Source organism: Microcaecilia unicolor, chromosome 2, assembly GCF_901765095.1.
Source record: "Microcaecilia unicolor chromosome 2, aMicUni1.1, whole genome shotgun sequence".
In the NCBI taxonomy this organism is placed as follows: Eukaryota; Metazoa; Chordata; class Amphibia; order Gymnophiona; family Siphonopidae; genus Microcaecilia; species Microcaecilia unicolor.
In genome coordinates this window covers 158,669,376-158,691,317 of record NC_044032.1, presented here as the reverse complement: position 1 = coordinate 158,691,317, position 21,942 = coordinate 158,669,376, and the positions used below count along the sequence as shown (strand labels likewise).

The 21,942-nt window shown below is 42.3% G+C and overlaps 1 protein-coding gene across 8 annotated transcripts in view; it reads right to left on the bottom strand.

The window, feature by feature from the left end:
- The window catches only part of PPIP5K2 (diphosphoinositol pentakisphosphate kinase 2), a 397,208-nt gene that overhangs the window by 90,397 nt on the left and 284,869 nt on the right, over positions 1-21,942 (bottom strand). For all 8 annotated transcript variants that reach the window (XM_030193432.1, XM_030193434.1, XM_030193437.1 and 5 more), the window contains one exon: positions 10,132-10,248. In XM_030193432.1, coding sequence (XP_030049292.1) covers positions 10,132-10,248 — 117 coding nt within the window. The remainder of the gene's footprint in view (positions 1-10,131; positions 10,249-21,942) is intronic.

The window sequence follows — 21,942 nt, the reverse complement described above, 5'->3', positions numbered from 1 at the left end:
ACCTCATTCTGCGCCACTGTGCTGTTCGGCGTGCGCCCTGCTGATGCAGCCAAGATGGCCATCAAGCTGAAGTACATAAGTATTGCCATACTGGGAAAGACCAAAGGTCAATCAAGCCCAGCATCCTGTTTCCAACAGTGGCCAATCCAGGTCACAAATACCTGGCAAGATCCCAAAAAAGTACAATACATTTTATACTGCTTATCCCAGAAATAGTGGATTTTCCTCAAGTCGATTTAATAATGGTCTATGGACTTTTCCTTTTGGAAGCCGTCCAAACCTTTTTAAAACTCCGCTAAGGTAACTGCCTTTACCACATTCTCTGGCAACGAATTCCAGAGTTTAATTACATATTGAGAGAAGAAACATTTTCTCTGATTCGTTTTAAATTTACTACATTGTAGCTTCATCGCATACCCCCTAGACCTAGTATTTTTGGAAAGCGTAAACAGACACTTCACATCTACCCGTTCAACTCCACTCATTATTTTATAGACCTCTATCATATCTCCCCTCAGCCGCCTTTTCTCCAACCTGAAGAGCCCAAGCCTCTTTAGCCTTTCCTCATAGGGAAGACGTCCCATCCCCTTTATCATTTTCGTCGCCCTTCTCTGCACCTTTTCAAATTCCACTATCAAGCTTATTTTTGAAACAGAAGGGCACCCATCTTTCGACACAAATCGGGAGATGGGCGTCCTTCTCCCAGGGTCGCCCAAATCGGCATAATTGAAAGCCGATTTTGGGTGCCCTCAACTGCTTTCCATCATGGGGATGACCAAAGTTCACAGGGGCATGTCGGAAGCATAGCGAAGGCGGGCCTGGGGCATGCTTAACACATGGGTGTCCTCAGCCAATAATGGAAAAAAGAAGGGCGTCCCTGATGAACACTTGGCCGACTTTACTTGGTCCTTTTTTTTACAACCAAGCCACAATAATGTGCTCTAAATGACCAGATGACCACCGGAGGGAATCGGGGATGACCTCCCCTTACTCCCCCAGTGGTCACTAACCCCCTCCCACCCTAAAAAAAATTTTTTTAAATATTTTTTGCAGCCTGTATGCCAGCCTCAAATATCATACCCAGCTCCATGATAGCAGTATGCAGGTCCCTGGAGCAGTTTCAGTGGGTACTGCAGTGCAATTCAGGCAGGCAGACAGACCTAGGCCCATCCCCCCTACCTGTTATACTTGTGGTGGTAAATGTGAGCCCTCCAAAACCCACCACAAACCCACTGTACCCACATCTAGGTGCCCCCCTTCATCCCTAAGGGCTATGGCAGTGGTGTACAGTTATGGGGAGTGGGCTTTGGGGGGCTCAGCACACAAGGTAAGGGAGCTATGCACCTGGGAGCTTTTTCTGAAGTCCACTGTAGTGCCCCCTAGGGTGCTCGGTTGGTGTCCTGGCATGTCAGGGGGACCAGTGCACTATAAATGCTGGCTCCTCCCATGACCAAAGGGCTTGCATTTGGTCGTTTCTGAGATGGGCGTCCTCGGTTTCCATTATCGCCAAAAATCTGGGATGACCATCTCTAGGGACGATCATCTCTAAGGTCAACCTAAATGTTGAGATTTGGGCGTCCCCGACCGTATTACCGCCCATCTTGTTTCAATAATATGGGTTTCCCCGCCCCTTCGCCTGGGTCTGTCTGCCTGAATTGCACTGCAGTACCCACTAAAACTGCTCCAGGGACCTGCATACTGCTGTCATGGAGCTGGGTATGATATTTGAGGCTGGCATAGAGGCGAGGAAAAAGAAGACTTGGTGGATAGATCACTCTGAGAGGTGCTAGAGAGACTTATGTTCCTAAACACACCAGTTAATTGAATTCCTTGTGATAAAGCTTACAAGGTCAGTTCCGCTGCAGAACTAAGGCCTTATACGAAAGACCGTGTAATCAGTATACAGAGTAAAGATCTTGGATTTTATTCCTGGACAGAGATAGACTCGCAGAAAATTCTGCTAGAGTGTCAACAGAGGAATCTGATTCTTCACCCCACTGGAAGTCTGCAATATGGACTGCAGGGTAAGAGAAGCAGGATTTATTACCTCAGGGTATAGTTAGTCCATGGGTTTTGTCTGTGAAGGACTGATTTGGTCTCAGGATTTGTGGTCCATAGTGGTATAACTCGCTGCTAAGACTGTAATTTGCACAATATTAGTTGTGTAATCTCTCATATAGTTTTATTTAGCTGCAATCATATATCTTTATATATTTCTTCGTGATAATCTATATTTTTGTAGTGCACAAGTATACTTTTGTAACTTGCTTTGCATTCTGCCACATTGTTATTTTTATAGAAGAGGTCTATTACTGGGGTCCCCCACCACTGGAATATTCAACAAACTACAGAGGTGCTTAGGGACCATTCGTGAGGTTGAAGAAGGATTTTGATTGGCTTGTCTGCTGGCTAAGTACAGAGTTCTTATAGAGATGTTTCAAGAAGCTGCCCAAGTCCATATCTGGACTGCTTGTGACAGAGGTGGTAAGAAACGGTTCCTCCCTGTTTGTTCAGGTAACACATTGCTTCCTGGTTGTCTACGTGAAGAAGTATTACCTTACCGAGGATACAGTCCTGGAAAGTTTTGAGAGCGTTCCAAATAGCCCGCAGTTCCAATAGGTTGATATGATGTTGCCTCTCTTGTAGGGACCAAGAACCGTGTGTGTGGAGATCATCAAGATGTGCTCCCCAACCTGTCATGAAGACATCTGTGGAGAGGACCCTGTGATGTGGAAAGGGTTGAACACAAGACCCCGGGTGGGACTCTGGGACACCATCTACCACTGTAAAGAGTGGTATAGTCGCAAAGCAATTTGAATATGAGCTGATAGTAATCCCATGATTTAGAACCACTGAGAGGAAAGTGTCCACTGAGGAATTCAGAAGCCAAGCCAATGGTGTTACATGGACTGTTGATGACATTTGACTGAGTAGGCAGAGCATCTGATGAGCAGATACTTAGGTGGACTTGAACATTTGAGTGGTGAGATGTATATTTGCCCTTGGTTGAGGAAAGAAGGCAGGTCCCTGAGTAGTATCAAGGACAGCCCCTATGAACTCTAAAAATCTGAATTGGTTGAAGATGTGATTTGGGGTAACTGACCACAAATCCGAGGAGTTCTAGGAGCCTTATGGTGGACTGAATAGAGGTTTTCGCTGACTCTCAAGAGGCTGGCATGATTAACCAGTCGTCCAGGTAGGGAAAGAGGTATATGCCCCACTTGTGAACTGTTGGAGCTACTACTATCAGACACTTTGTGAAGACTCAAGGAGCCAAGGCCAAGCCAGATAGTATGAACCTGTATTGATAATGCAGAGTTCCACAGTGAAAGTGGAGGAACTTCCTTTGTGCAGGGAGAATAGGTATGTGCGCATATGCCTCCTTGAGATCTAAAAAGCAAAGCCAATCACTGAGTTGCATCATAGAAAGTAGTGACCTCAGGGATACCATGCAAAATTTTTCTTTGAGTAGAAACGTGTTTAAGTCTTGCAGATCACCAATTGGATGTACTTCCCCTGTCTTTTTTGGTATGATAAAATATCTGGAACAGAACCCTCAACTCCTGTCTGGCAGAGAAACTGGTTCTATTGCATTCTGTCAGAGGAGGGCTGAGAGCTCCTCTTGAAGTAATTTCATTTTGAGAGAGTAGAAATAAGATACTCTTCGTGGATGGCCGGGAGGCCATCTTTGGTAATGCAGAGTGTAGCCATACTGAATGGTTTGTAGCACCTAATAGTCAGAATGTTATGAGACGCCACCTCTGTTGGAAGAGGAATGAGCCTCCCTTCAACAGATAGGTCGTTTGGCAAGGACAACTGTATGGTAGCAATGCTCTCTAGGAAGGATTCAAAAATTAGGTTGTAGCTTAGGCTGAGAGGGTGTCTGGGATTTCTGACTCCACTGCTGTCTTGGATGTGAACATTGGCGCATAGTCCTTTGAGGTGGAGGAGTAGAACGATGCTTAGACATATAGAAATTAGAGTATCAACATCCTCCTGCAAATCTTCTAGAAGCAGAAAAAGAATTTTGTGGCCTGGTAGAGTTTTTATAGTATCAGTGTGTTTTTTAAAATCAGATTGGCCACTTCATTGACTTTGTCCCCAAACAAGTTTTCTCTTCTTTGAGCATAACCCAGATTTCATCATGAAGAGTAGGTGTTTGACCAGCTGAGAAAGTGGTGTGGATGCAGCCTGAGTTCTAAGCTGTGCAGGCGTACGAGATCTCAGTGAGAAATAAGTGGTTGCTGCGGCCTGGAAAATTCCCCTGCATCAAGGACGGTGATGCAGGGGAGGTGTAGGCAGAGTGTCTGGAAGAAGAATGGCAGCAGTGCTTCTTTGTTTTTTTATGCTGCAGGTCCCTTGATGCATGCAGCACTGACAACAAGGACGTAGAGTCCTTATGAGTACTCAGTACCGAGTCCGATATCAGACCTTCTCAATGCTGTGTAGGTGCACCTGATATCAATGCTGACTCTGATGCAGGTTAAGCATCAAGTACCAAATCCCTTGCCATGCTCGATGCAGAACCAAAAGTTTCATATGCTGGACTCTGGGTCTGACTCAGCATGGCTTTCTTTATATTCTTATGATTCTTTATAATCTTTACAGGCTTTATAAGTTGAAAACTATAACTGTTTATTTTTCCGGTGATAAGAGCCCCTTTTATCAAACCACATTAAGCACTTAACGCTCAATTTATGCCACTTTAACTGCTAACTCAGATCCGTGATAAGGGGCTTTATGATATTTTTGCAGTTAGAGCTCAGTAAACTGGGGGCTATGTGCTTTCTATGTTTGGGGGCATAGAGTGGGCATGGAAGGTGTTTGGTAGTTAATGCACTGCATTTACTGCGTGCTGCCTAATGCAGTGTTAACACGGGACCACCTTCCACCTCAAGTGCTTCTGCATTAATTTGAATGTTCATGCCTGACTGGTATTGAATATCTGGTTTCATTTTGGCCACTGGAACTTAACTGGTTAAGCCGATATGCAGCGCTAACTGGTTAAGTTCCTAGCAGTTAAAGATAGGACAGCTATTTAAGTAATTCTATTTAACCGCTAAACCCAGCACTGAATATTGGCGTCAAATGGTTATATCATGCAATATAGTTGGTTAACCACTAAGTACTAACCACAAATATTCAGCAGGAGATAACTGGTTATCTCCTGCTGAATATTCACGGCTAGCCAGTTAAATGCTATTTAAAGCAGTCAGAAGCCATTGCTGACTGGTTAAGTAATACCAAATATCAAGGGGAATATCTTTAGGTTGATTTTTTGGTTGATTTACTTTTATTTAAAACAAGGGAAAAATGGACTCAAGCCAAGCATAAAGTACAAAAGAATAAAGGAAGATGCCAAACACGGGAACACAGGAAGCGGGGGTGGGGGGGGGGATGTCAAGGAAGGGGGCCAGCTCAACCACTAGGCAAACATAAAGGTGCCAGAATTTTAGAAAAGGGAGGTGCGGTAAAATAGCAAGTAAAGGCAACCAGGTGGAGCAGAATGGCTAGAAAGGATTCTACCACCCTGTCAGAGAAAGAAAGGTGGCTGGGCAGGACAAAAGGAGCCTATATGGTAGCTCACCATTACTCTTCTTTAAGGCTCCTTAAATCAATTATAAAACGACCTAAGTCTATTCACTGCTGGATAGACAACTGAATGGTAAAGAATAGACAACTAGTCCAGACGTGTCAAACTCTCAATTTGGTAAGAGGGGGAGAAAAAGCTTCATAATTTCACAAAAAAAGGTGTATGACGATCTGAGTCAATGCTAAATATATGGGTGACTACCCTTTTGTGACTTGTATAATTATAGGCAAAAAGCCCCCTCCTTCCAAATAACAGTCTTTTTGAAGCGCTTTAATTGCGCTCAGTTATATATATGCTTTTTCAATTTTAAAGGCGATGAATAATCAACCACAAAGTGAGATCACTTATCACTGTGTTCGGTTGGCTTGTCAGACTTCGGCAGGTACCCGTTTCGCAAGGACTTTATCAAGAGGACTTATCCTGTATGAACCTGCCAAGGAAACCGACAGTAAGTCTTTGTGCCAATCGGAGAACTGAAAAAACGTTCGAGTCTGGCTCCAACTCACGTAATAGTAATCTGCTGTCAGTGTGCATCGCCATATGTTCAACCACAATGGCGGCAGCATTTTTTGTAGTATGACCCTCAGAAATGAACCTACCAGAACTAACGGTACCCTGGCGGCAAACACTGCTGGCTCACATGTAACATCCCCAATACATACTAGTGTTGAGGCCAGTGAGTTCTGTGGATTGTAAGCAGTACATCCATCATAATTATCTTTGTAAAAGTATCCTGTTGACAGTGAATACACAAAGGAAGTGGGATCATGCAGTCTAGGTCTCGATTCTAGGACATTGCCAACCACCACCAGAGTTTCGTCCTGTGGGATCATGGTGTATAGGGACTTGAATGTCCACAGTCACCATCAAAACCAGGGCATGTATAGGTATCATGCAAAAATTGGATGCTATGCTGTACTAGTGGAGCCCCAGGGAGTCGCTGGGCAATACAGGAACGGTGTTCTGTCATGCGTACGTACAAGGATCTTCTGGATTTGCCAACATAGATCTTGTGACATGGACATCTTATTATGTAGAACATGTTGGTAGTCAAGCAAGTTATGTGGTGTTTTAGAAAATACCCTTTCCTGTCGACCCAATCCACAAAACTATTATCCTGTATAGTTATGCCACAAGTTTTGCAACTCTATTTGTTGCATTTGAAATGACCTGCAGGCTGTTAATCGTCTGATATAATCACCTCCTTCTCGGGTAATAGTGCCAGACTTAATTCCTTGACGTTTCTTGAACGAGAAAATGCTATCCGTAGATGCTGATCCGTGAACGCCAGGTGTGCCTTCATGATTTCCCAGCGTTTCCTTATTATGCACGCAGTAATGTCACTGCCAGATGTATATCTCATAATAAAAGTGACCATGGGGTCTGCAACAGGGGATTGATGTTTACCCTGCAACAAAAGGTCTCTATTGTTATATATGGCACGCTGATATGCACGCTTTAGCACTTGCAGAGGATAATTCCTTGTACTGAGGTTTTGATGAAATTTCACAGCCTGCATCTTAAAATCCTGGTCCAGAGTGCAAATGCGACAGAATCGCAGGAATTGGGAGAAAGGTAAACTCTCACGTAATGTCCTGGGGTGACAACTGGTGAAGTCCAGAATAGTATTCCTATTAGTGGACTTCACAAAAACCTTTGTCACAAAGCTATGATCAGTAACCTGAATGTCAACATCCAGAAAATGAATGTGTGAGTATGAGCTGGATGCAGTAAATTGAATCATATGATGTATAGTAAAGGTTACATGTCATGTCATGAAATGATGTTTTTGGGTATGTAGTAATTAAGAACAGATTGCTTTGGGTGAATGTATTATATAAGACATGAAGGCTATGTGCAAATGTGAGCGATTGAGGGGCTAGTTAAGGAATACTGAGATTGCTTTGTGTTATATGTGAAGGTTGTTTGTATCCACTGATTATAACTGAATAAAGGTTATAAGTAAAGATATTATTATAAAAGTAAATAGTGAATACTTTGTGAATTTGATTAGAATATATGTACTCTATTAGGCAAGATTTACCCCAAAGGTTAAAGAAAAGAACTCAACCACGCCATGAAATCATCCAGTTTGGTGCCATCATCCAACCAGAGAATAAAGACGTCATCTATGTATCGTCGCCACAGAAAAATATTGGAAGCAAAGGGAGATCGTGCTAGCCATTTGTCCTCAAACAAAGCCATGAACAAGTTCGCTATGGTGGGAGCAAACGTGGCGCCCATGGCCACCCCCCAGAGATGTGTAAATAGATGATGTCTCGAAACAAGAACTAATTCTCACAAAGGGTCAGTTTGGTCAGTGAATACACAAAGGAAGTGGGATCATGCAGTCTAGGTCTCGATTCTAGGACATTGCCAACCACCACCAGAGTTTCGTCCTATGGGATCATGGTGTATAGGGACTTGAATGTCCACAGTCACCATCAAAACCAGGGCATGTGCAGGTATTAAGTATTTGTAAAAAATGGGTCGTGTCTTTGATATAAGAAGGGCATTCAGTAACCTGTGTTCTTAAAAAGGTATCAACAAACATGGACAACGGTTCCAGGAGAGATCCCCTGGAAGACATAATGGGTCTACCGGGAGGATTTTGTAGGTCTTTGTGAATTTTTGGTAGCACGTATAACACAGGAATAGTGGGATGGAGGTTGTTCAAAAAACGATGTTCTTCACTGGTTAAAAAACCTTGTTCCAGTCCTGCCTGAGTCAAATCTGCAATTTCCCTCTGAAGTCTGCTGGTCGGGTATTGATCCAATTTAATATATGCCTTTGGATTAGTCTACTGCTATTCAATTTCCCGAATGTACTGGTCCCTGTCCAACACCACCACAGCACCGCCCTTGTCAGCACGTTTGATAACAATGTGCTGATTGTTACGCAGGGTTTCCAAAGCTCTCCTTTCCGCTCCAGACAAGTTGTTCTGAAAGTAATGGTGTCCTGTTTTATAGAAAGCATGTATATCCTTGAGGACCAACTGATTGAACACCTTAACCACATGATCTTTGGGAATGGGTGGCACCCAATGAGCCTTCGGGGTGACTCTAGATTTATCATATGTGGCCTCCTTACCTTGAAAATAGATGCGCAACTGTAATGTGTGTGTAAACTTCTCTAAGTCAATTTGGAACTGGAATGGGTCAAAGGAGCATGTTGGTACGAATGAAAAACCCTTGGATAATAGAGACAAGTCCGAGGAAGTCAAGGGGGTCTTGGACAGGTTGAGGACACTGGAATTATCTACTGTTGGGAATGTGTCCATGGTTGGGACCTAGGAAATACGTAATTCCCTGTTCGTATCATGCCTCTGCCTCTCGGTTTCCGTGGTTCATGACCCTCTAAAAACTCCTCTGGGTCGCTGCTACCTGAAGAACTATCCATAAATTGAAAGGAGCGAAATCACCCTTTTGGCTGTCGTGCCTGTAGTAGTCAAGAGGTACAGTTTCTGTTTTTTTGTCTGGCATCCAAGAATACACCTTATGTTGTTCATAATCTTTCTTGTCTTGGATTTCCGAATATTTTCTCTGAAACCTTCCAAAGTTTCTTCTAATTTCTGGTATCATTGGTCAAAGACCTGTTGTAATACTCCTTCCTTGAGTTTACTGAGTTCTTTGTCTAACAGTTCTTTTTCATATTTGAGGACAGCATGTGATTGTTCTATGATGAACAACATTAGATCTAAGGAACACTTATTGAGGATCATGTTGCACTTAGTGACAAAATCTGGCTGGTCCTTAAAGATTTGGGGTGCTTTAGGAATACACAACCCTCTTGGGATGTACTCGAGTTTACAATACTCTATCAATGCTGAACTGTTCAATTCCAAACGGATGGATGATTTAAAGTTGGATAGTAGTGTATCCCATTCGGCATCTAAGCCCGCCGATGAGCACAAGTAAAAGCTCTTCAAAAAAACTGTTATTTGGAGGGAGCTTTTTTTTGCCTATGATTATATGAGTCACAAAAGCAAAGTCACCCATATATTGAGCGTAGACTCAGATCGTCGTACACCTTTTTTTGTGAAATTATGAGGCTTTACCTTCTTTATGGCTGGAATTGCAAGTATATTCAAAATACCATGGGTGCAAGGTCAGCATTTCCCAATTTTATGTATCACAAAAATCAGCATCAGGAATGGCAGGGCACTGCAACCATGCATTAAAGTGTTCACAGTAAGAGTTGGGAGGGTGGGGTGGAATAGCAAAAAGATGCCTTTAACAAGGTTTTATGGTAAGGTATATAGTATACTTTTATAAACAGGCATAAACATATGTGCCTTCAACTTAAATGCACTGTCATTAAATTATTCTCATAATCCTTATGTTTTCCTCCACCAAGGCCCCAATACAATTGCTAGCTGCTTTGAAATTTAAAGATAGATTTGTTCTATGTACTATTAAATTACCTATACATCTTTCTTTACATGTGCACACGCACATTAAAAACCAAGATAGTGGAGCATCCAAAACCACAATACAAGAATGATGAAATTCATTTTCACTCATTTCTGTAAGCAATACCTCTCGGGAAGCTGGTCTGTAGCCAGATCCAGATGGTAAATTTTTATCTTCTTCACAGCCTTTGGCTCCAGGACTGAAGTGCAACTCAACATGAAAACGCTCCTCAGAAGAAAGATCCTAAAATATCAACACAAAGTCAATACCATACAGTTAGTATAGACATCTTGTACAGACATTAAAATTACAAAATATATAGGAAAATCCAAACCATATGCTTGTCACGACTGTCATTTATTATTTTATGTAACGTTTATTGTATATAAAGTGTTAAAAAAGTTATATTTATTTTACTTCAAAATAAACATTCAAAAGCTGAATGCAGGAAAAACAGCAAATCAATATGAACATAAACATCAAGGTAAGAAAATCTTTAGATCACATAAGGGCCAAGAATAAGGAAAATACATACAAACTGGGGGAAAAAAAGGAATGGAGGAAAAAAAAAATCAAACCGGCAAAGACAATGAAAGCATACTCCCTTAATGGTTTATTCACCCAAACCAATCTTTCCTCCTTTCTAGCCAACAGAAAATCAATGATCTGATTAGGGTAAAAGATATAGATACTGCTTACAACTGTCTTGAGAAAAATCAGGAAATATCTGAACCTTTATCCCTAAAACCAGCTCATGCACATTTTGAAAAAATAAACGCAATACAGTATTCTTATCAAGCTCAAGAACAAATCCCACCAGATTAGTTCTTTTTGTTATCACCTCTAAGCAATCTTTAAGAAACTCAGTCCAACTCATAAAACACAAGTGTGTATCTTCCTACTTTCTGTTTTTTTGCTTATTGAAATTTCAAATAATTTCACTAGTAAAACTTACTAAAAAAATATCAGCTAAATAATACAGGGGATGGGGGGAATATGGTAGAACAAAAGAGAGTCTATAAACAGGCATAATTTTAAAGAAATTATTTTAAAAGCTCCATTAGACCACTAAATATAATATGGGGACAGGAGAGAAAATTAGAGGGAATGATAAAGGAAAAAAATTTTTTTGCAAAAGTATTATGTACGACTATGAGAGAGCAGCCTATCTAATTCAATTGGGAGTTGAAATAACTGGGTTAAGCAAAAAATATAACTATTCTCCAAGTACTTAACTAAGCACTTGTAGGAATAGTGAATGGAAAAAAAAAAGAGACACTCAAACTACATGTCTCCTCTCTCATAGCAAGAAACAATTTATGATATGCCTGGGTTGGTCTTGCAACTAAGGATATATCCAAATTTTCTGTCCATGAAATAAAACATGGGAGTTCTGAAAAACAAATGCATGATAGTATTGATATCTTGTTCAAACACAAAGGAAGCCATAAGCGTCCAACTTCCCTGTACTATTTCTACAGATGATTCTAAAAAGGCAAGGGGGTTCATATCCCCTTAGGCAACTAAAGTGCCTTAATAGGTGGAGTTAACTTTGAACAGATCCTTTAACGCTTCAATAAAGTATTTCTTAAGCGTCTCTCTGGGACCAAATCCTTGTATCTTGGGAAAATATAAGAATATTAAGTTCAGGTGTTCAGTATTGTTTTTGAGATATTCCAGCCTTCTGTTACAAATGATCTTATTATTAACTAACTCAGTTCCCAATTTCTGTCCTTCAGTTTCCCCTAGAAGGTCCCCAGCTTTTTCTCTGTTTCCTGCATTTTGCTTTTGAACTCTGCCAACTGAGCATTCAGCTCAATTTAATAATGAGTTGTCTAATCTTACCAAAACACTCCAAATCTAATCACAACTGGTGGCTTTAAAATCGAGAGAAGAAGTGAGTGCAGATATTCCAGAGACATTTGCCTTCCAGATGCTGGAGCCTCTCCGACTGTGGGAAAACTCAATGTTTGTACCTCCCCAACACACCCAGCAGTTTCGGGTGCCTTCCTACTTTTCTAAAACAAGACCATTACCAGCCCCTGCAAAAAAAAAAAAGAAATACTGTGCTTGTACTATAGGAGACAAACCTTCTGCTATTATTTTGATGCAAAGAGGATTTTGGAAAACTGAGTAATCCGAAAGTATTCCTCCTAGTATATTCTCTGTTCTCCAACTATTCCAGCAAGCATCTTAACATCCTTTTAAACTCTCACAACATAACAGTAATAAAGAGAAGTCCAGACTTTTAATGGCTTCCTAAAGTGACTCCATGTTCATGACAGCTGGTTTCTTCATCTCACTAACATTGCTTACAGAAGTGTCATCTCTCTTCCATGGACTTTCAACATAAATAGCACCAGTTGTCTGTTGCACTCCAAACTCCCATCCTATGGATTGTTGAAGGGGGGAGGGGAGGAATATAGCAGAGTCCCTTATAGCTTCCTTTGTTCTGTTTTCCCACACTGCAAGACACTTTTGGGTATTGGTGCGGCTGTCTTCGTGTGTTCAAGCTGTGAATTCTGGACAGCGAACCCTTCACACTGCTAATATCAAATGTGAATACGGAGCTCTGAAGTCTATTCCTCTGTCATCATAACGCATTATAACTGCATGAAGGAGAATTCAGCTTGCTTTATTAGTATTTTGAATTGTTTAAATGAGTACAATTTGGTGAGACAGCTGATCTCTGAAAGCTTTTAACGCATTCCAGATTGCCTGGAGTTCCAGAAGGTTGATCTGAAGACCTGCTCCTTGGACTGACCAAGCTCATTAAGTGTGAAGCCCATCCACATAAGCCCCCCCCCCCCCCCCCACCTAAGAGAGATGCATTCATTATGAGCACCTTTTGAGGCTGAGAAATTTGAAATGGGAGTCCCAGAGTCAAATTGGATCGAATGGTCCACCAGAACAGAGAGTGAACAAGATCTGGAAACACTTGGATGAGATCTTCTAGACTTCCCGTGGCTTGGCACAACTGGGAGGCTAGGGTACATTGTGCAGATCTCTCTAATGGTGGGTGATTATTCTTGAGGAGCTGGAGTTGAATCTTCAGCTGCATTGCCTGCAGAAGTAATTGCTATAACTAAATCTATTCTTCCATCTGGTTTGGACATTTCATCAAAACCGCAAGAAGATCCCTTTGAGACTATTTGGAATGCTATTTCTGTATTGAAAGCTTTTGTCTAATAAATTTCAAAATCAAGTTACTGAAGCTGAACAATTATCTGTTCTTTGTCTCATACAGCTCACTTACTCAACATGGAGAAGATTGAGGAAACTGATTTAAAGTTGACTAAAACAGAAACTTTGGATACTGCTTTAATAAAGGATAATTTAACTATAAATAGAAAATTTGAATCGTCAAATATCTCATGGTCATGAAATTTAAGATTTATTAATTTTCTAAAACAATCTACTATAACTCCTGCTAATATGTTGACAAAGTATATGACAGCAGTTCTAAAGATTTTGTCACCTCCTTCTTTTATAAGAGTGTATTATACACCAATTTCTAGTGGGAAATCAACTCATAATAGTGTAAATCCTGATTCTTCTATGTATTTATCAGATAGCCTGGAAGAATCTAGTGCCTAGAGAGAAACCTGGCCATTGGAATGATGTAGCTACTTTAATAGTGACCTTTAAGGAGATGACAGTTGAGACTTTTTTGAGGAGATATTTTTCTCATTCTCAGGAACCTTTCTTTTGACCTGCAAATCTGGGTATTTCCTAAAGTTTCCAGGGCTACTCAGGCTTGTCACCATCTGAGGCTTAGGGTTTTACAACTTGGGAGTTGGTTCTAGTTTAAATTTCCTTGTAAATGTTTGATTTGGTATGAAAATGTTAAATATGTTTCTTAAAATCGATCTTACTACTACTATTAAACTACTACTATTAAACATTTCTATAGCGCTACTAGACTTACGCAGCGCTGTACAAATTAACATGAAAAGACAGTCCCTGCTCAACAGAGCTTACAATCTAAATTGGACAGACGAACAGACAGCTAGGGGTGGGGAAACTGCAGTGGTAGGGGTGATAAGTGAGGGTGTTGAGTAAGAGAGTCATGATTAGGAGTCGAAAGCAGTAGCAAAGAGGTGGGCTCTAAGCCTAGACTTGAAGACAGCCAGAGACTGAGCCTGACGTACTGGCTCAGGGAGTAGCGAGATAGAAGGAACGGAGCCGGGAGTTAGCAGTGGGGGAGAAGTGGGACGTCAGGAGACATTTACCCAGCGAACGGAGTTCACGGGGAGGAGTGTAGGGAGAGATGAGAGCGGAAAGGTACTGAGGAGCTGCGGAGTGGATGCACTTGTAGGTCAAAAGGAAGGTATGCGGAAGCGGACAGGGAGCCAGTGAAGCGACTTGAGGAGAGGGCTAACGTGAGTATAGCGACTCTGGCGGAATATAAGACGCGCAGCACAGTTTTGGACAGATTGAAGAGGAGATAGATGGCTGAGCGGGAGACCAGCGAGAAGCAAAGTGCAGTAGACTAGACGAGAGGTGATAAGGGTAAGGGTAAGGGTAAGGGTTTTGGTAGCGTCCTCGGAGATGAAAGGGCGAATTTTGTTAATATTATAGAGAAAGAAACGACAGGTTTTGGCAATCTGCTGAATATGAGCAGAGAAGGAGAGAGCGGAGTCAAAGATGACTCCAAGGTTGCGCGCAGACGGGACAGGGAGGATGAGAGTGTTATCTACCGAAATAGAGAACAGGGGGAGAGGAGAGGCAGGTTTAGGGGGAAAAGAGGAGAAGCTCGGTTTTTGGTCATGTTTAGTTTCAGGTGGTGGTGAGACATCCAGGCAGCGATGTCAGACAGGCAGGCTGATACTTTGGTCTGGATTTCAGCTGAGATATCCGGTGCGGAGAGGTAGATCTGGGTATCATCAGCGTAAAGGTGGTATTGAAAGCCATGAGATGAGATCAGAGTACCAAGGAAGAGGTATAGATGGAGAAGAGGAGAGGTCCTAGGACAGATCCTTGGGGTACACCGACTGTTAGTGGGATAGATGTGGAGGAGGAACCACCAGAGTATACGCTAAGAGTACGTTGGGAGAGATAGGAAGAGAACCAGGAAAGAACAGGGCCCCGGAATCCAAGAGAGGATAATGTATCAAGGAGTAAGGTGTGATCAACAGAATCAAAAGCAGAAGATAGGTCGAGGAGGATGAGAATAGAGTAGAGACCTTTAGATTTGGCCAGTAACAGGTCATTGCAGACTTTGGCAAGTGCCGTTTCAGTCGAGTGAAGAGAGCAAAAGCCAGATTGGAGCGGGTCAAGAATAGCTCGAGATGAAAGGAAGTCGAGGCAGCGGCGGTGAACAGCACGCTCAAGTATCTTGGAGAGGAAAGGGAGGAGGGAAATGGGCCGATAGCTAGAGGGGCAGGTAGGGTCCAGTGAAGGTTTTTTAAGGAGCGGTGTGACTACAGCATGTTTGAAGGCATCAGGAACAATCGCAGTGGAAAGCGAAAGATTGAGGATATGACGGATAAAAGGGTTGACAGTGGGGGAGATAGTATTAAGTAGGTGAGTGGGAATGGGATCAGAGGGGCAGGTGGTACGTTTGGACGAGGAAAGAAGATGTGCAGTTTCCTCATCAGTGACATCAGAGAAGGTGGAAATTCCTATTTCGCACCCTCCTGAAGGAGTCTCACAGGTGGCAGGATGCCCTGGAGACCTTTTATCAGCTTTCAATACAGAATTATTGGGTTAATGGTGGCTGGTAATCTATAATATTTAAGTCTTTTGTTTTTTGCAGGGAATATTTTTGGGGAATTGCTGTAATGTCAGCATCAGTTCAAGACCACAAAGAAACTAGACAATCAGTCCAGAAGCACCGCAATTAAAATGGTCAATAGTTCTTACCATAAGGCATATGGAGACAGACAAAGATCTAAATATGTACAACTTTGGAAGAAAGGTAGGATATGGGAAATATGATGGAGCTATTAAATGTTTCTAAGGTATACATGCACAGAAGGCACATCTCTTTGAATGGAAAGGAAGGTCTGGAATGAGGTGTCATAGGATGAGGGTAAATGGGGTTAGACTCAGGAATAATCTAAGGAATTATTAATTTACAGAAAAGGTGGTGGATATGTGAACAGTTTCTGAGGGACGATGAGGACTGCTTCATTATTCAGAAGGCATGGGATGATCATAGGGCATGTGTGACGGAAAGGAAGACATTGTAGAGTTTAATAGTGTGAATGAACTGACTCGGTAGGCTATATAGTCTTTATCTGCTGTCATTTTCTATGTTTCTGTGTAATATAAACAGAAGTACAATGCTCACAGCTAAAATCATACAATGAGACAAGTATGTTCAATATTTGACACATTAACACACCACCAGCCATTTATGATCCTTCTATACACTTAAAATTAAAAATCCCCGACATAGACTGATCCCAAAACATTATCACATCACAAACAAAAGCCACGGTAATATAATCCAAGGCCAGATGCCAACCTAACAGTTCAACAATTTGGTGCATAAGTCAGCAAAACAACTAGGGGCTGATGTGGCCCTAATATGCAGACAATATGGCAGAATGACAAATATCAATGCCCAATGTTTTAGAATTTTGTCACTCCTTTTATAGACTGGCATTCTGACTTCTTCAAGTGAGCTGTTTTACCTCTAAGCACTCAGTTCTGAAACAATCCAGTCAGAATGTCAACCATGGTGTCCTCTAGCGGGGAAGCTGGTTTTAAAATTGTAACTTGAGGTTTGTGACCACATTTGATGTTAGAGCAAGTGGACAGCACAGTCTGTCAGTCCTTAGAGTTCAGACAAGTTTACCTAGGAATCTGAACAGCTGTAGCAATTTATTGGTGATGAATGGAGCTTATGAAAAACAGCTTGTTTTACTCTTGGGGAAATTTCTCCAAATGGATCAGTTTTATGCATACAATGACAGGAATGAACTTCATTCCTATGTCAGGGTATGTGGAGTATGATCTCAATCTCTCAAATTTACTGCTAATGCTTGCCATAAAACGTGCATCGTGCCAAAGAGAGATTCCCTTTGGAGTTTGTAAGATGTAATATATATAGGAAAGGGAAAAGAGATGGGATTTGATATCCACCTCTCTGTGGTTATAATCAAATTGGTTTACAGGTAGTTAATTTATACCTGGGCAATGGAGGGTTAAGTGACTTGCCCAGAGTCACAAGGGGCTGCAGTGGGAATCAAGCCTAGTTCCCCTGGTTTTCAGTCTGCTGTATTAACCATTAGGCTATCTATCATTAGGAGTGGAGGAGTAGCCTAGTGGTTAGTGCAGTGGACTTTGATCCTGGGGAACTGAGTTCGATTCCCACTGCAGCTCCTTGTGACTCTGGGCAAGTCACTTAACCCTCCATTGCCCCTGGTACAAAATAAGTACCTGAATATATGTAAACCACTTTGAATGTAGTTGCAAAAACCTCAGAAAGGCGGTATATCAAGTCCCATTCCCCTCCCTATCCAGTGTGTTTTACTGTAAAAAGTAGATTTTGGCTCCTTTAAAGTTACTTTTGTTACTTTTTTTTGTATTGTTTTAGTTGCATAACGGACTGGAGGTTTCCTCAGTTTTCAGGGGCTTCTTTTGATGAGGGGGGGGGGGTGGAGGCATGTAAAAGTGGCCCTGATAAAAAAAAAAAGGGGGTTATTTCAAATCTGCCAAGTCCATGGTTTTTCCGCAGAATTGGGCAGGTTTTGTAAGCTTCCCGCTGGAGTTTTTTTTAAAGGTCGCAGGTTGTGACTTTTTGGGTGAGTTGCCGGGTTTTACACAGCCGCTGCAGCGGTTGGTTCCTGCTCTATCTCTGTTCTCCCTCCAATTGGTCAAATTCGACCAATAGAAAGGCAAGGTGGGTGATAAGGTCAGTGCAGAAGGTATTCAACTTCAAGCAGCATCCACATAGAGTACAGGAGACAGGAGAATGAGGCCAAAGAGAGAGAACACACAGTGCACGGATTAGACAGACTACCTTACAATTGTGGATTTGGCTACTCATCATTGTAGACTTTTTAAACTGATTCCATGTTTCTCTTATCTTTTTTTTTTTTTTTTAATGCTGTTGTAAGCAGCTTTTTTTTGGCTTAAATGTTATTTCCAAAAAGAATTTCTCTTGATATAAAATATTTGTATTCCTATATTTAACCCCACATTCATAAAGAAGGTTAGCCCAAACAAAGTTCTCAGTTGCACAATCCTTGGTCTCTGAATAATTGGGGTTAATTTTCAAAGAAAGTTATATGTTTGCCAGCAGCCGGTAAAGATTTAACTTCCCTATCCATTCAGTTTGAAATGTTGTATAGATGATGATGCTGGAGTGAAAATGCATCTCTCTATCTATATAATGAAGGAATAGAACAAGGGTGGTAACCAAAAATTGCCCCTAAAGCAGCGATATTTAGCCATTATGCTGATAATTTTAGTGGCTGTTACAGTTTATCGCATATATTCAGTGTTGCTGACTATACATTTGGAAGTGATGAATATAGGTTCTAATTTAAATGCTGCAGCCGGCATTAAAATTAAAGCACAGACCACCACTGCTGTTGAATATTACCCCTTTATATGTTGTTGCCATTTTGTTCTTGTTGTTTTTTTTTTTTCTATACCTATTGGTCTACTACTCTCTCTCCTCCACCTCTCCTTCCCTTAGTCCATTCTCTCAACCCTCCTTTAACCCTGCCTCCTTTTCTAAAATTACTGAAGAGGAAACTGTACATTTTCTTTCCTCCTCGATACTAACTACCTGTTCCTCTGATCCTATTCCCATCCATCTACTTAGCATTATCTCTCCTCCTGTCATTCCTTTTATCTGTCATATCCTCAATCCAGGGGCGTAGCAGAGCCCAAGGTGAGAGGCACATTTTCACCCACCTCCCCGCTGCCACCCTCCCACGCTGGTCTCACATTGCCTGGCGCCCTGTCCTGTCCTTCAGCGCCGTGCACGCTCATTTTAATGGCGATGCTCAGTTTCATTAAAATGAGCGTGCACGGTGCTGAAAGACAGGACAGGGCGCCAAGCAATGTAAGACCAGCCCGACCAGTGTGGGATAAACGCCTTAGCTGGCAGGGGTTGGGGACCCCTGCCAGCCAAACTGGGGGCCCCATAGCCAATTTAGTGGGGGGCCCAGGCCCCTGTGGCTCCCCATAGTTACGCCACTGTCTCAATCTTTCACTTTCCATTGCGACTGTTCCTTATGCCTTCAAACATGCCGTAGTCACATCACTCCTCAAAAATCTTTATTGGACCCTACCTGTCCTTCCAACAATCGCCCCATTTCCCTCCTCCCTTTCTTATCCAAGATACTTGAATGTGCTGTTCACCGCCATTGTCTTGACTGTCTTTCATCTCAAGCTATTCTTAATCCACTTCAATCTAGCTTTCATTCAACTGAATCAGCCCTTGCTAAAGTCTCCATTAACCTGTTCCTGGCCAGATTCAAAGGTCTCTATTCTATCCTCATCCTTCTCGATCTGCTGCTTTTGACACTGTTGATCACCACCTACTCCGTGATACACTGTCCTCACTTGGATTTCAGGACTCCAATTCTATCCCACTATCAGTTGGTGTACCTCAGGGATCTGTCCTGGGACCTCTTCTTTTCTCCATCTATACGTCTTCCCTTGGTACTCTGATCTCAACCCATGGTTTTCAGTCCCCTTTATGCTGCTGACTCCCAGATCTACCTCTTCACACCAGAAATCTCAGCAGGAAACCAGGCCAAAGTATCAGCTTGCCTGTCTGACATTGCTGCCTGGATGTCTCACCGCCATCTGAAACTAAACATGACCAAGACTGAGCTTCTTATCTTTCCCCCTAAGCAACCTCTCTTCTTCCACCATTCTCTATCTCTGTGGATAGCACTCTCATCCTCCCTTGTCTCATCAGCTCACAACCTTGGGGTCATCTTCGACTCCTCTCTCTCCTCTGCATATATTCAAGAGACTGTTAAAACCTGTCATTTCTTTCTCTATTATATCACTATAATACAGACAGAGAGGGTAATACAGTATACAATCAGAGAAACCAAAAGAAAAAAAGCAACACTGGGCTTTCAAGACTAGGACAACAGGAGTACTTTATTAGCCAAAGATCCGACACGGGCCATGTTTCGGCGCCAACAAGGCGCCTGCCTCAGGGGTATAGAATATTTGCAGAGGCGTTTGCTGTTTTTCCTTCGTCCCACCCTTAGGTCTAGGTTGGAGAAAAGCCATTTCTTTCTCTATTATATCACTAAAATTCGTCATTTCCTTTCTGAGCACATACCAGAACCCTTATCCACACTCTTATCACCTCTCGCTTAGACTACTGCAACTTGCTTCTCACAGGTCTCCCACGAAGCCATCGCTCTCCTCTTCAATCTGTTCAAAATTCTGCTGCATGACTTATATTCCGCCAGTGTCACAATGCTCATATTAGCTCTCACTTCAAGTCACTTCATTGGCTCCCTATCCATTTCTGCATACAGTTCAAACTCCTCTTATTGACTTACAAGTGCATTCACTCTGCAGCTCCTCAGTACCTCTCCACTCTTATCTCTTCCTACACTCCTTCACGGGAACTCTGTTCACTAGGTAAATCTCTCTTATCTGCACCATTCTCCTCCACTGCTAACTCCAGACTCTGTTCCTTTTATCTTGTGCACCATATGCCTGGAATAGACTTCCTGAGCTGGTACATCAAGCCCCATCTCTGGCAGTCTTCAAATCTAGGCTAAATGCCCACCTTTCTGATGCTGCTTTTAACTCCTAACCCTTACTCACTTGTTCAGTACCCATGTTTTATCATTTCCATTTTAGTAATTCCCTTATTTGTCCTGTTTGCCGTCCTAAGTAGATTGTAAGCTCTGTTGAGCAGGGACTGTCTATTCATGTCCAGTGTACAGCGCTACATATGTCTAGAAGCGCTATAGAAATTATTATTAGTAGTAGTTTTTACACACTTTACTTTCTGAATTTTAGATGCCCAAGTGGCCTAGCTTCTGGGATTTTCCAGTCCTGTTTCTCTGAATTAGCTTTTTTTTGTTCCTTTGTGCCCTGTTTTTATAAAAAAAAACCCATAAAGGGAAGGTTTAATAAGAAATTGGGGAGAGAGGAGATCTTTTTGGTCACAGTGAGTTTTAAAAGCAGATTTTCTCGGTATTGCATTGAGAAAATAAGAGAGGTTTCTGTCTTTTGCCTGGAAGCTACCCTATGCCAGGGGCAGTGGAATCATTTCTTTGTTTGGGGGAGATCCACCCCCAACCCCACCCATGCTCCGCCCCCAGCTCCTTCATCTTTCCTTAACTAACATTCCATCCCACAGCATCCTTCTCTACCTTTGAACCCCTCACCACAGTGCCTAGTATTTCTCTCCTCCCATCCCCCCCAGTCTCCACCACTTCTCTCCACCTACCCGCCCCAAAGACATGTTTAGTGCCTTATCTCCCTTCCCCAGGGTGGCCATACTCCATATGGCACAGCACCAAAAGCATAGAGGCCAGAAGGTGCAGGGCCTTGAGCACCTGTGCATGCTCAAAGCCTGCCTGCTCCTTCCCCCTCCAAACTTCCTATTTCATGCTCAAGACCCCACACCTGCCAGCCTAAGTGCTTTTGGTGCTGGGCCAGTTGGGACTATCGCTGCCCTGGAGGAGGTAAGTGAGGTACTAAACTCGGTGAGGGGATGGCGAGGATGATAGTGAAGGAGAAGTTGGCGCAAGGTTCCTTCTAAGGACTGAAGTTGATTTGAGCAAAACTTTTCTGTTACATTAAATTGTACATTAGATTGTAAGCTCTTTGAGCAGGGACTGTCTTTCTTCTATGTTTGTGCAGCGCTGCGTACACCTTGCAGCGCTATAGAAATGCTAAATAGTAGTAAATAGTAGTAGTAGTAGCACTTCTTACAGATAACACAAACACATATGTAAACACTATGAGGGAGGCTGGAAAGAATTCCAC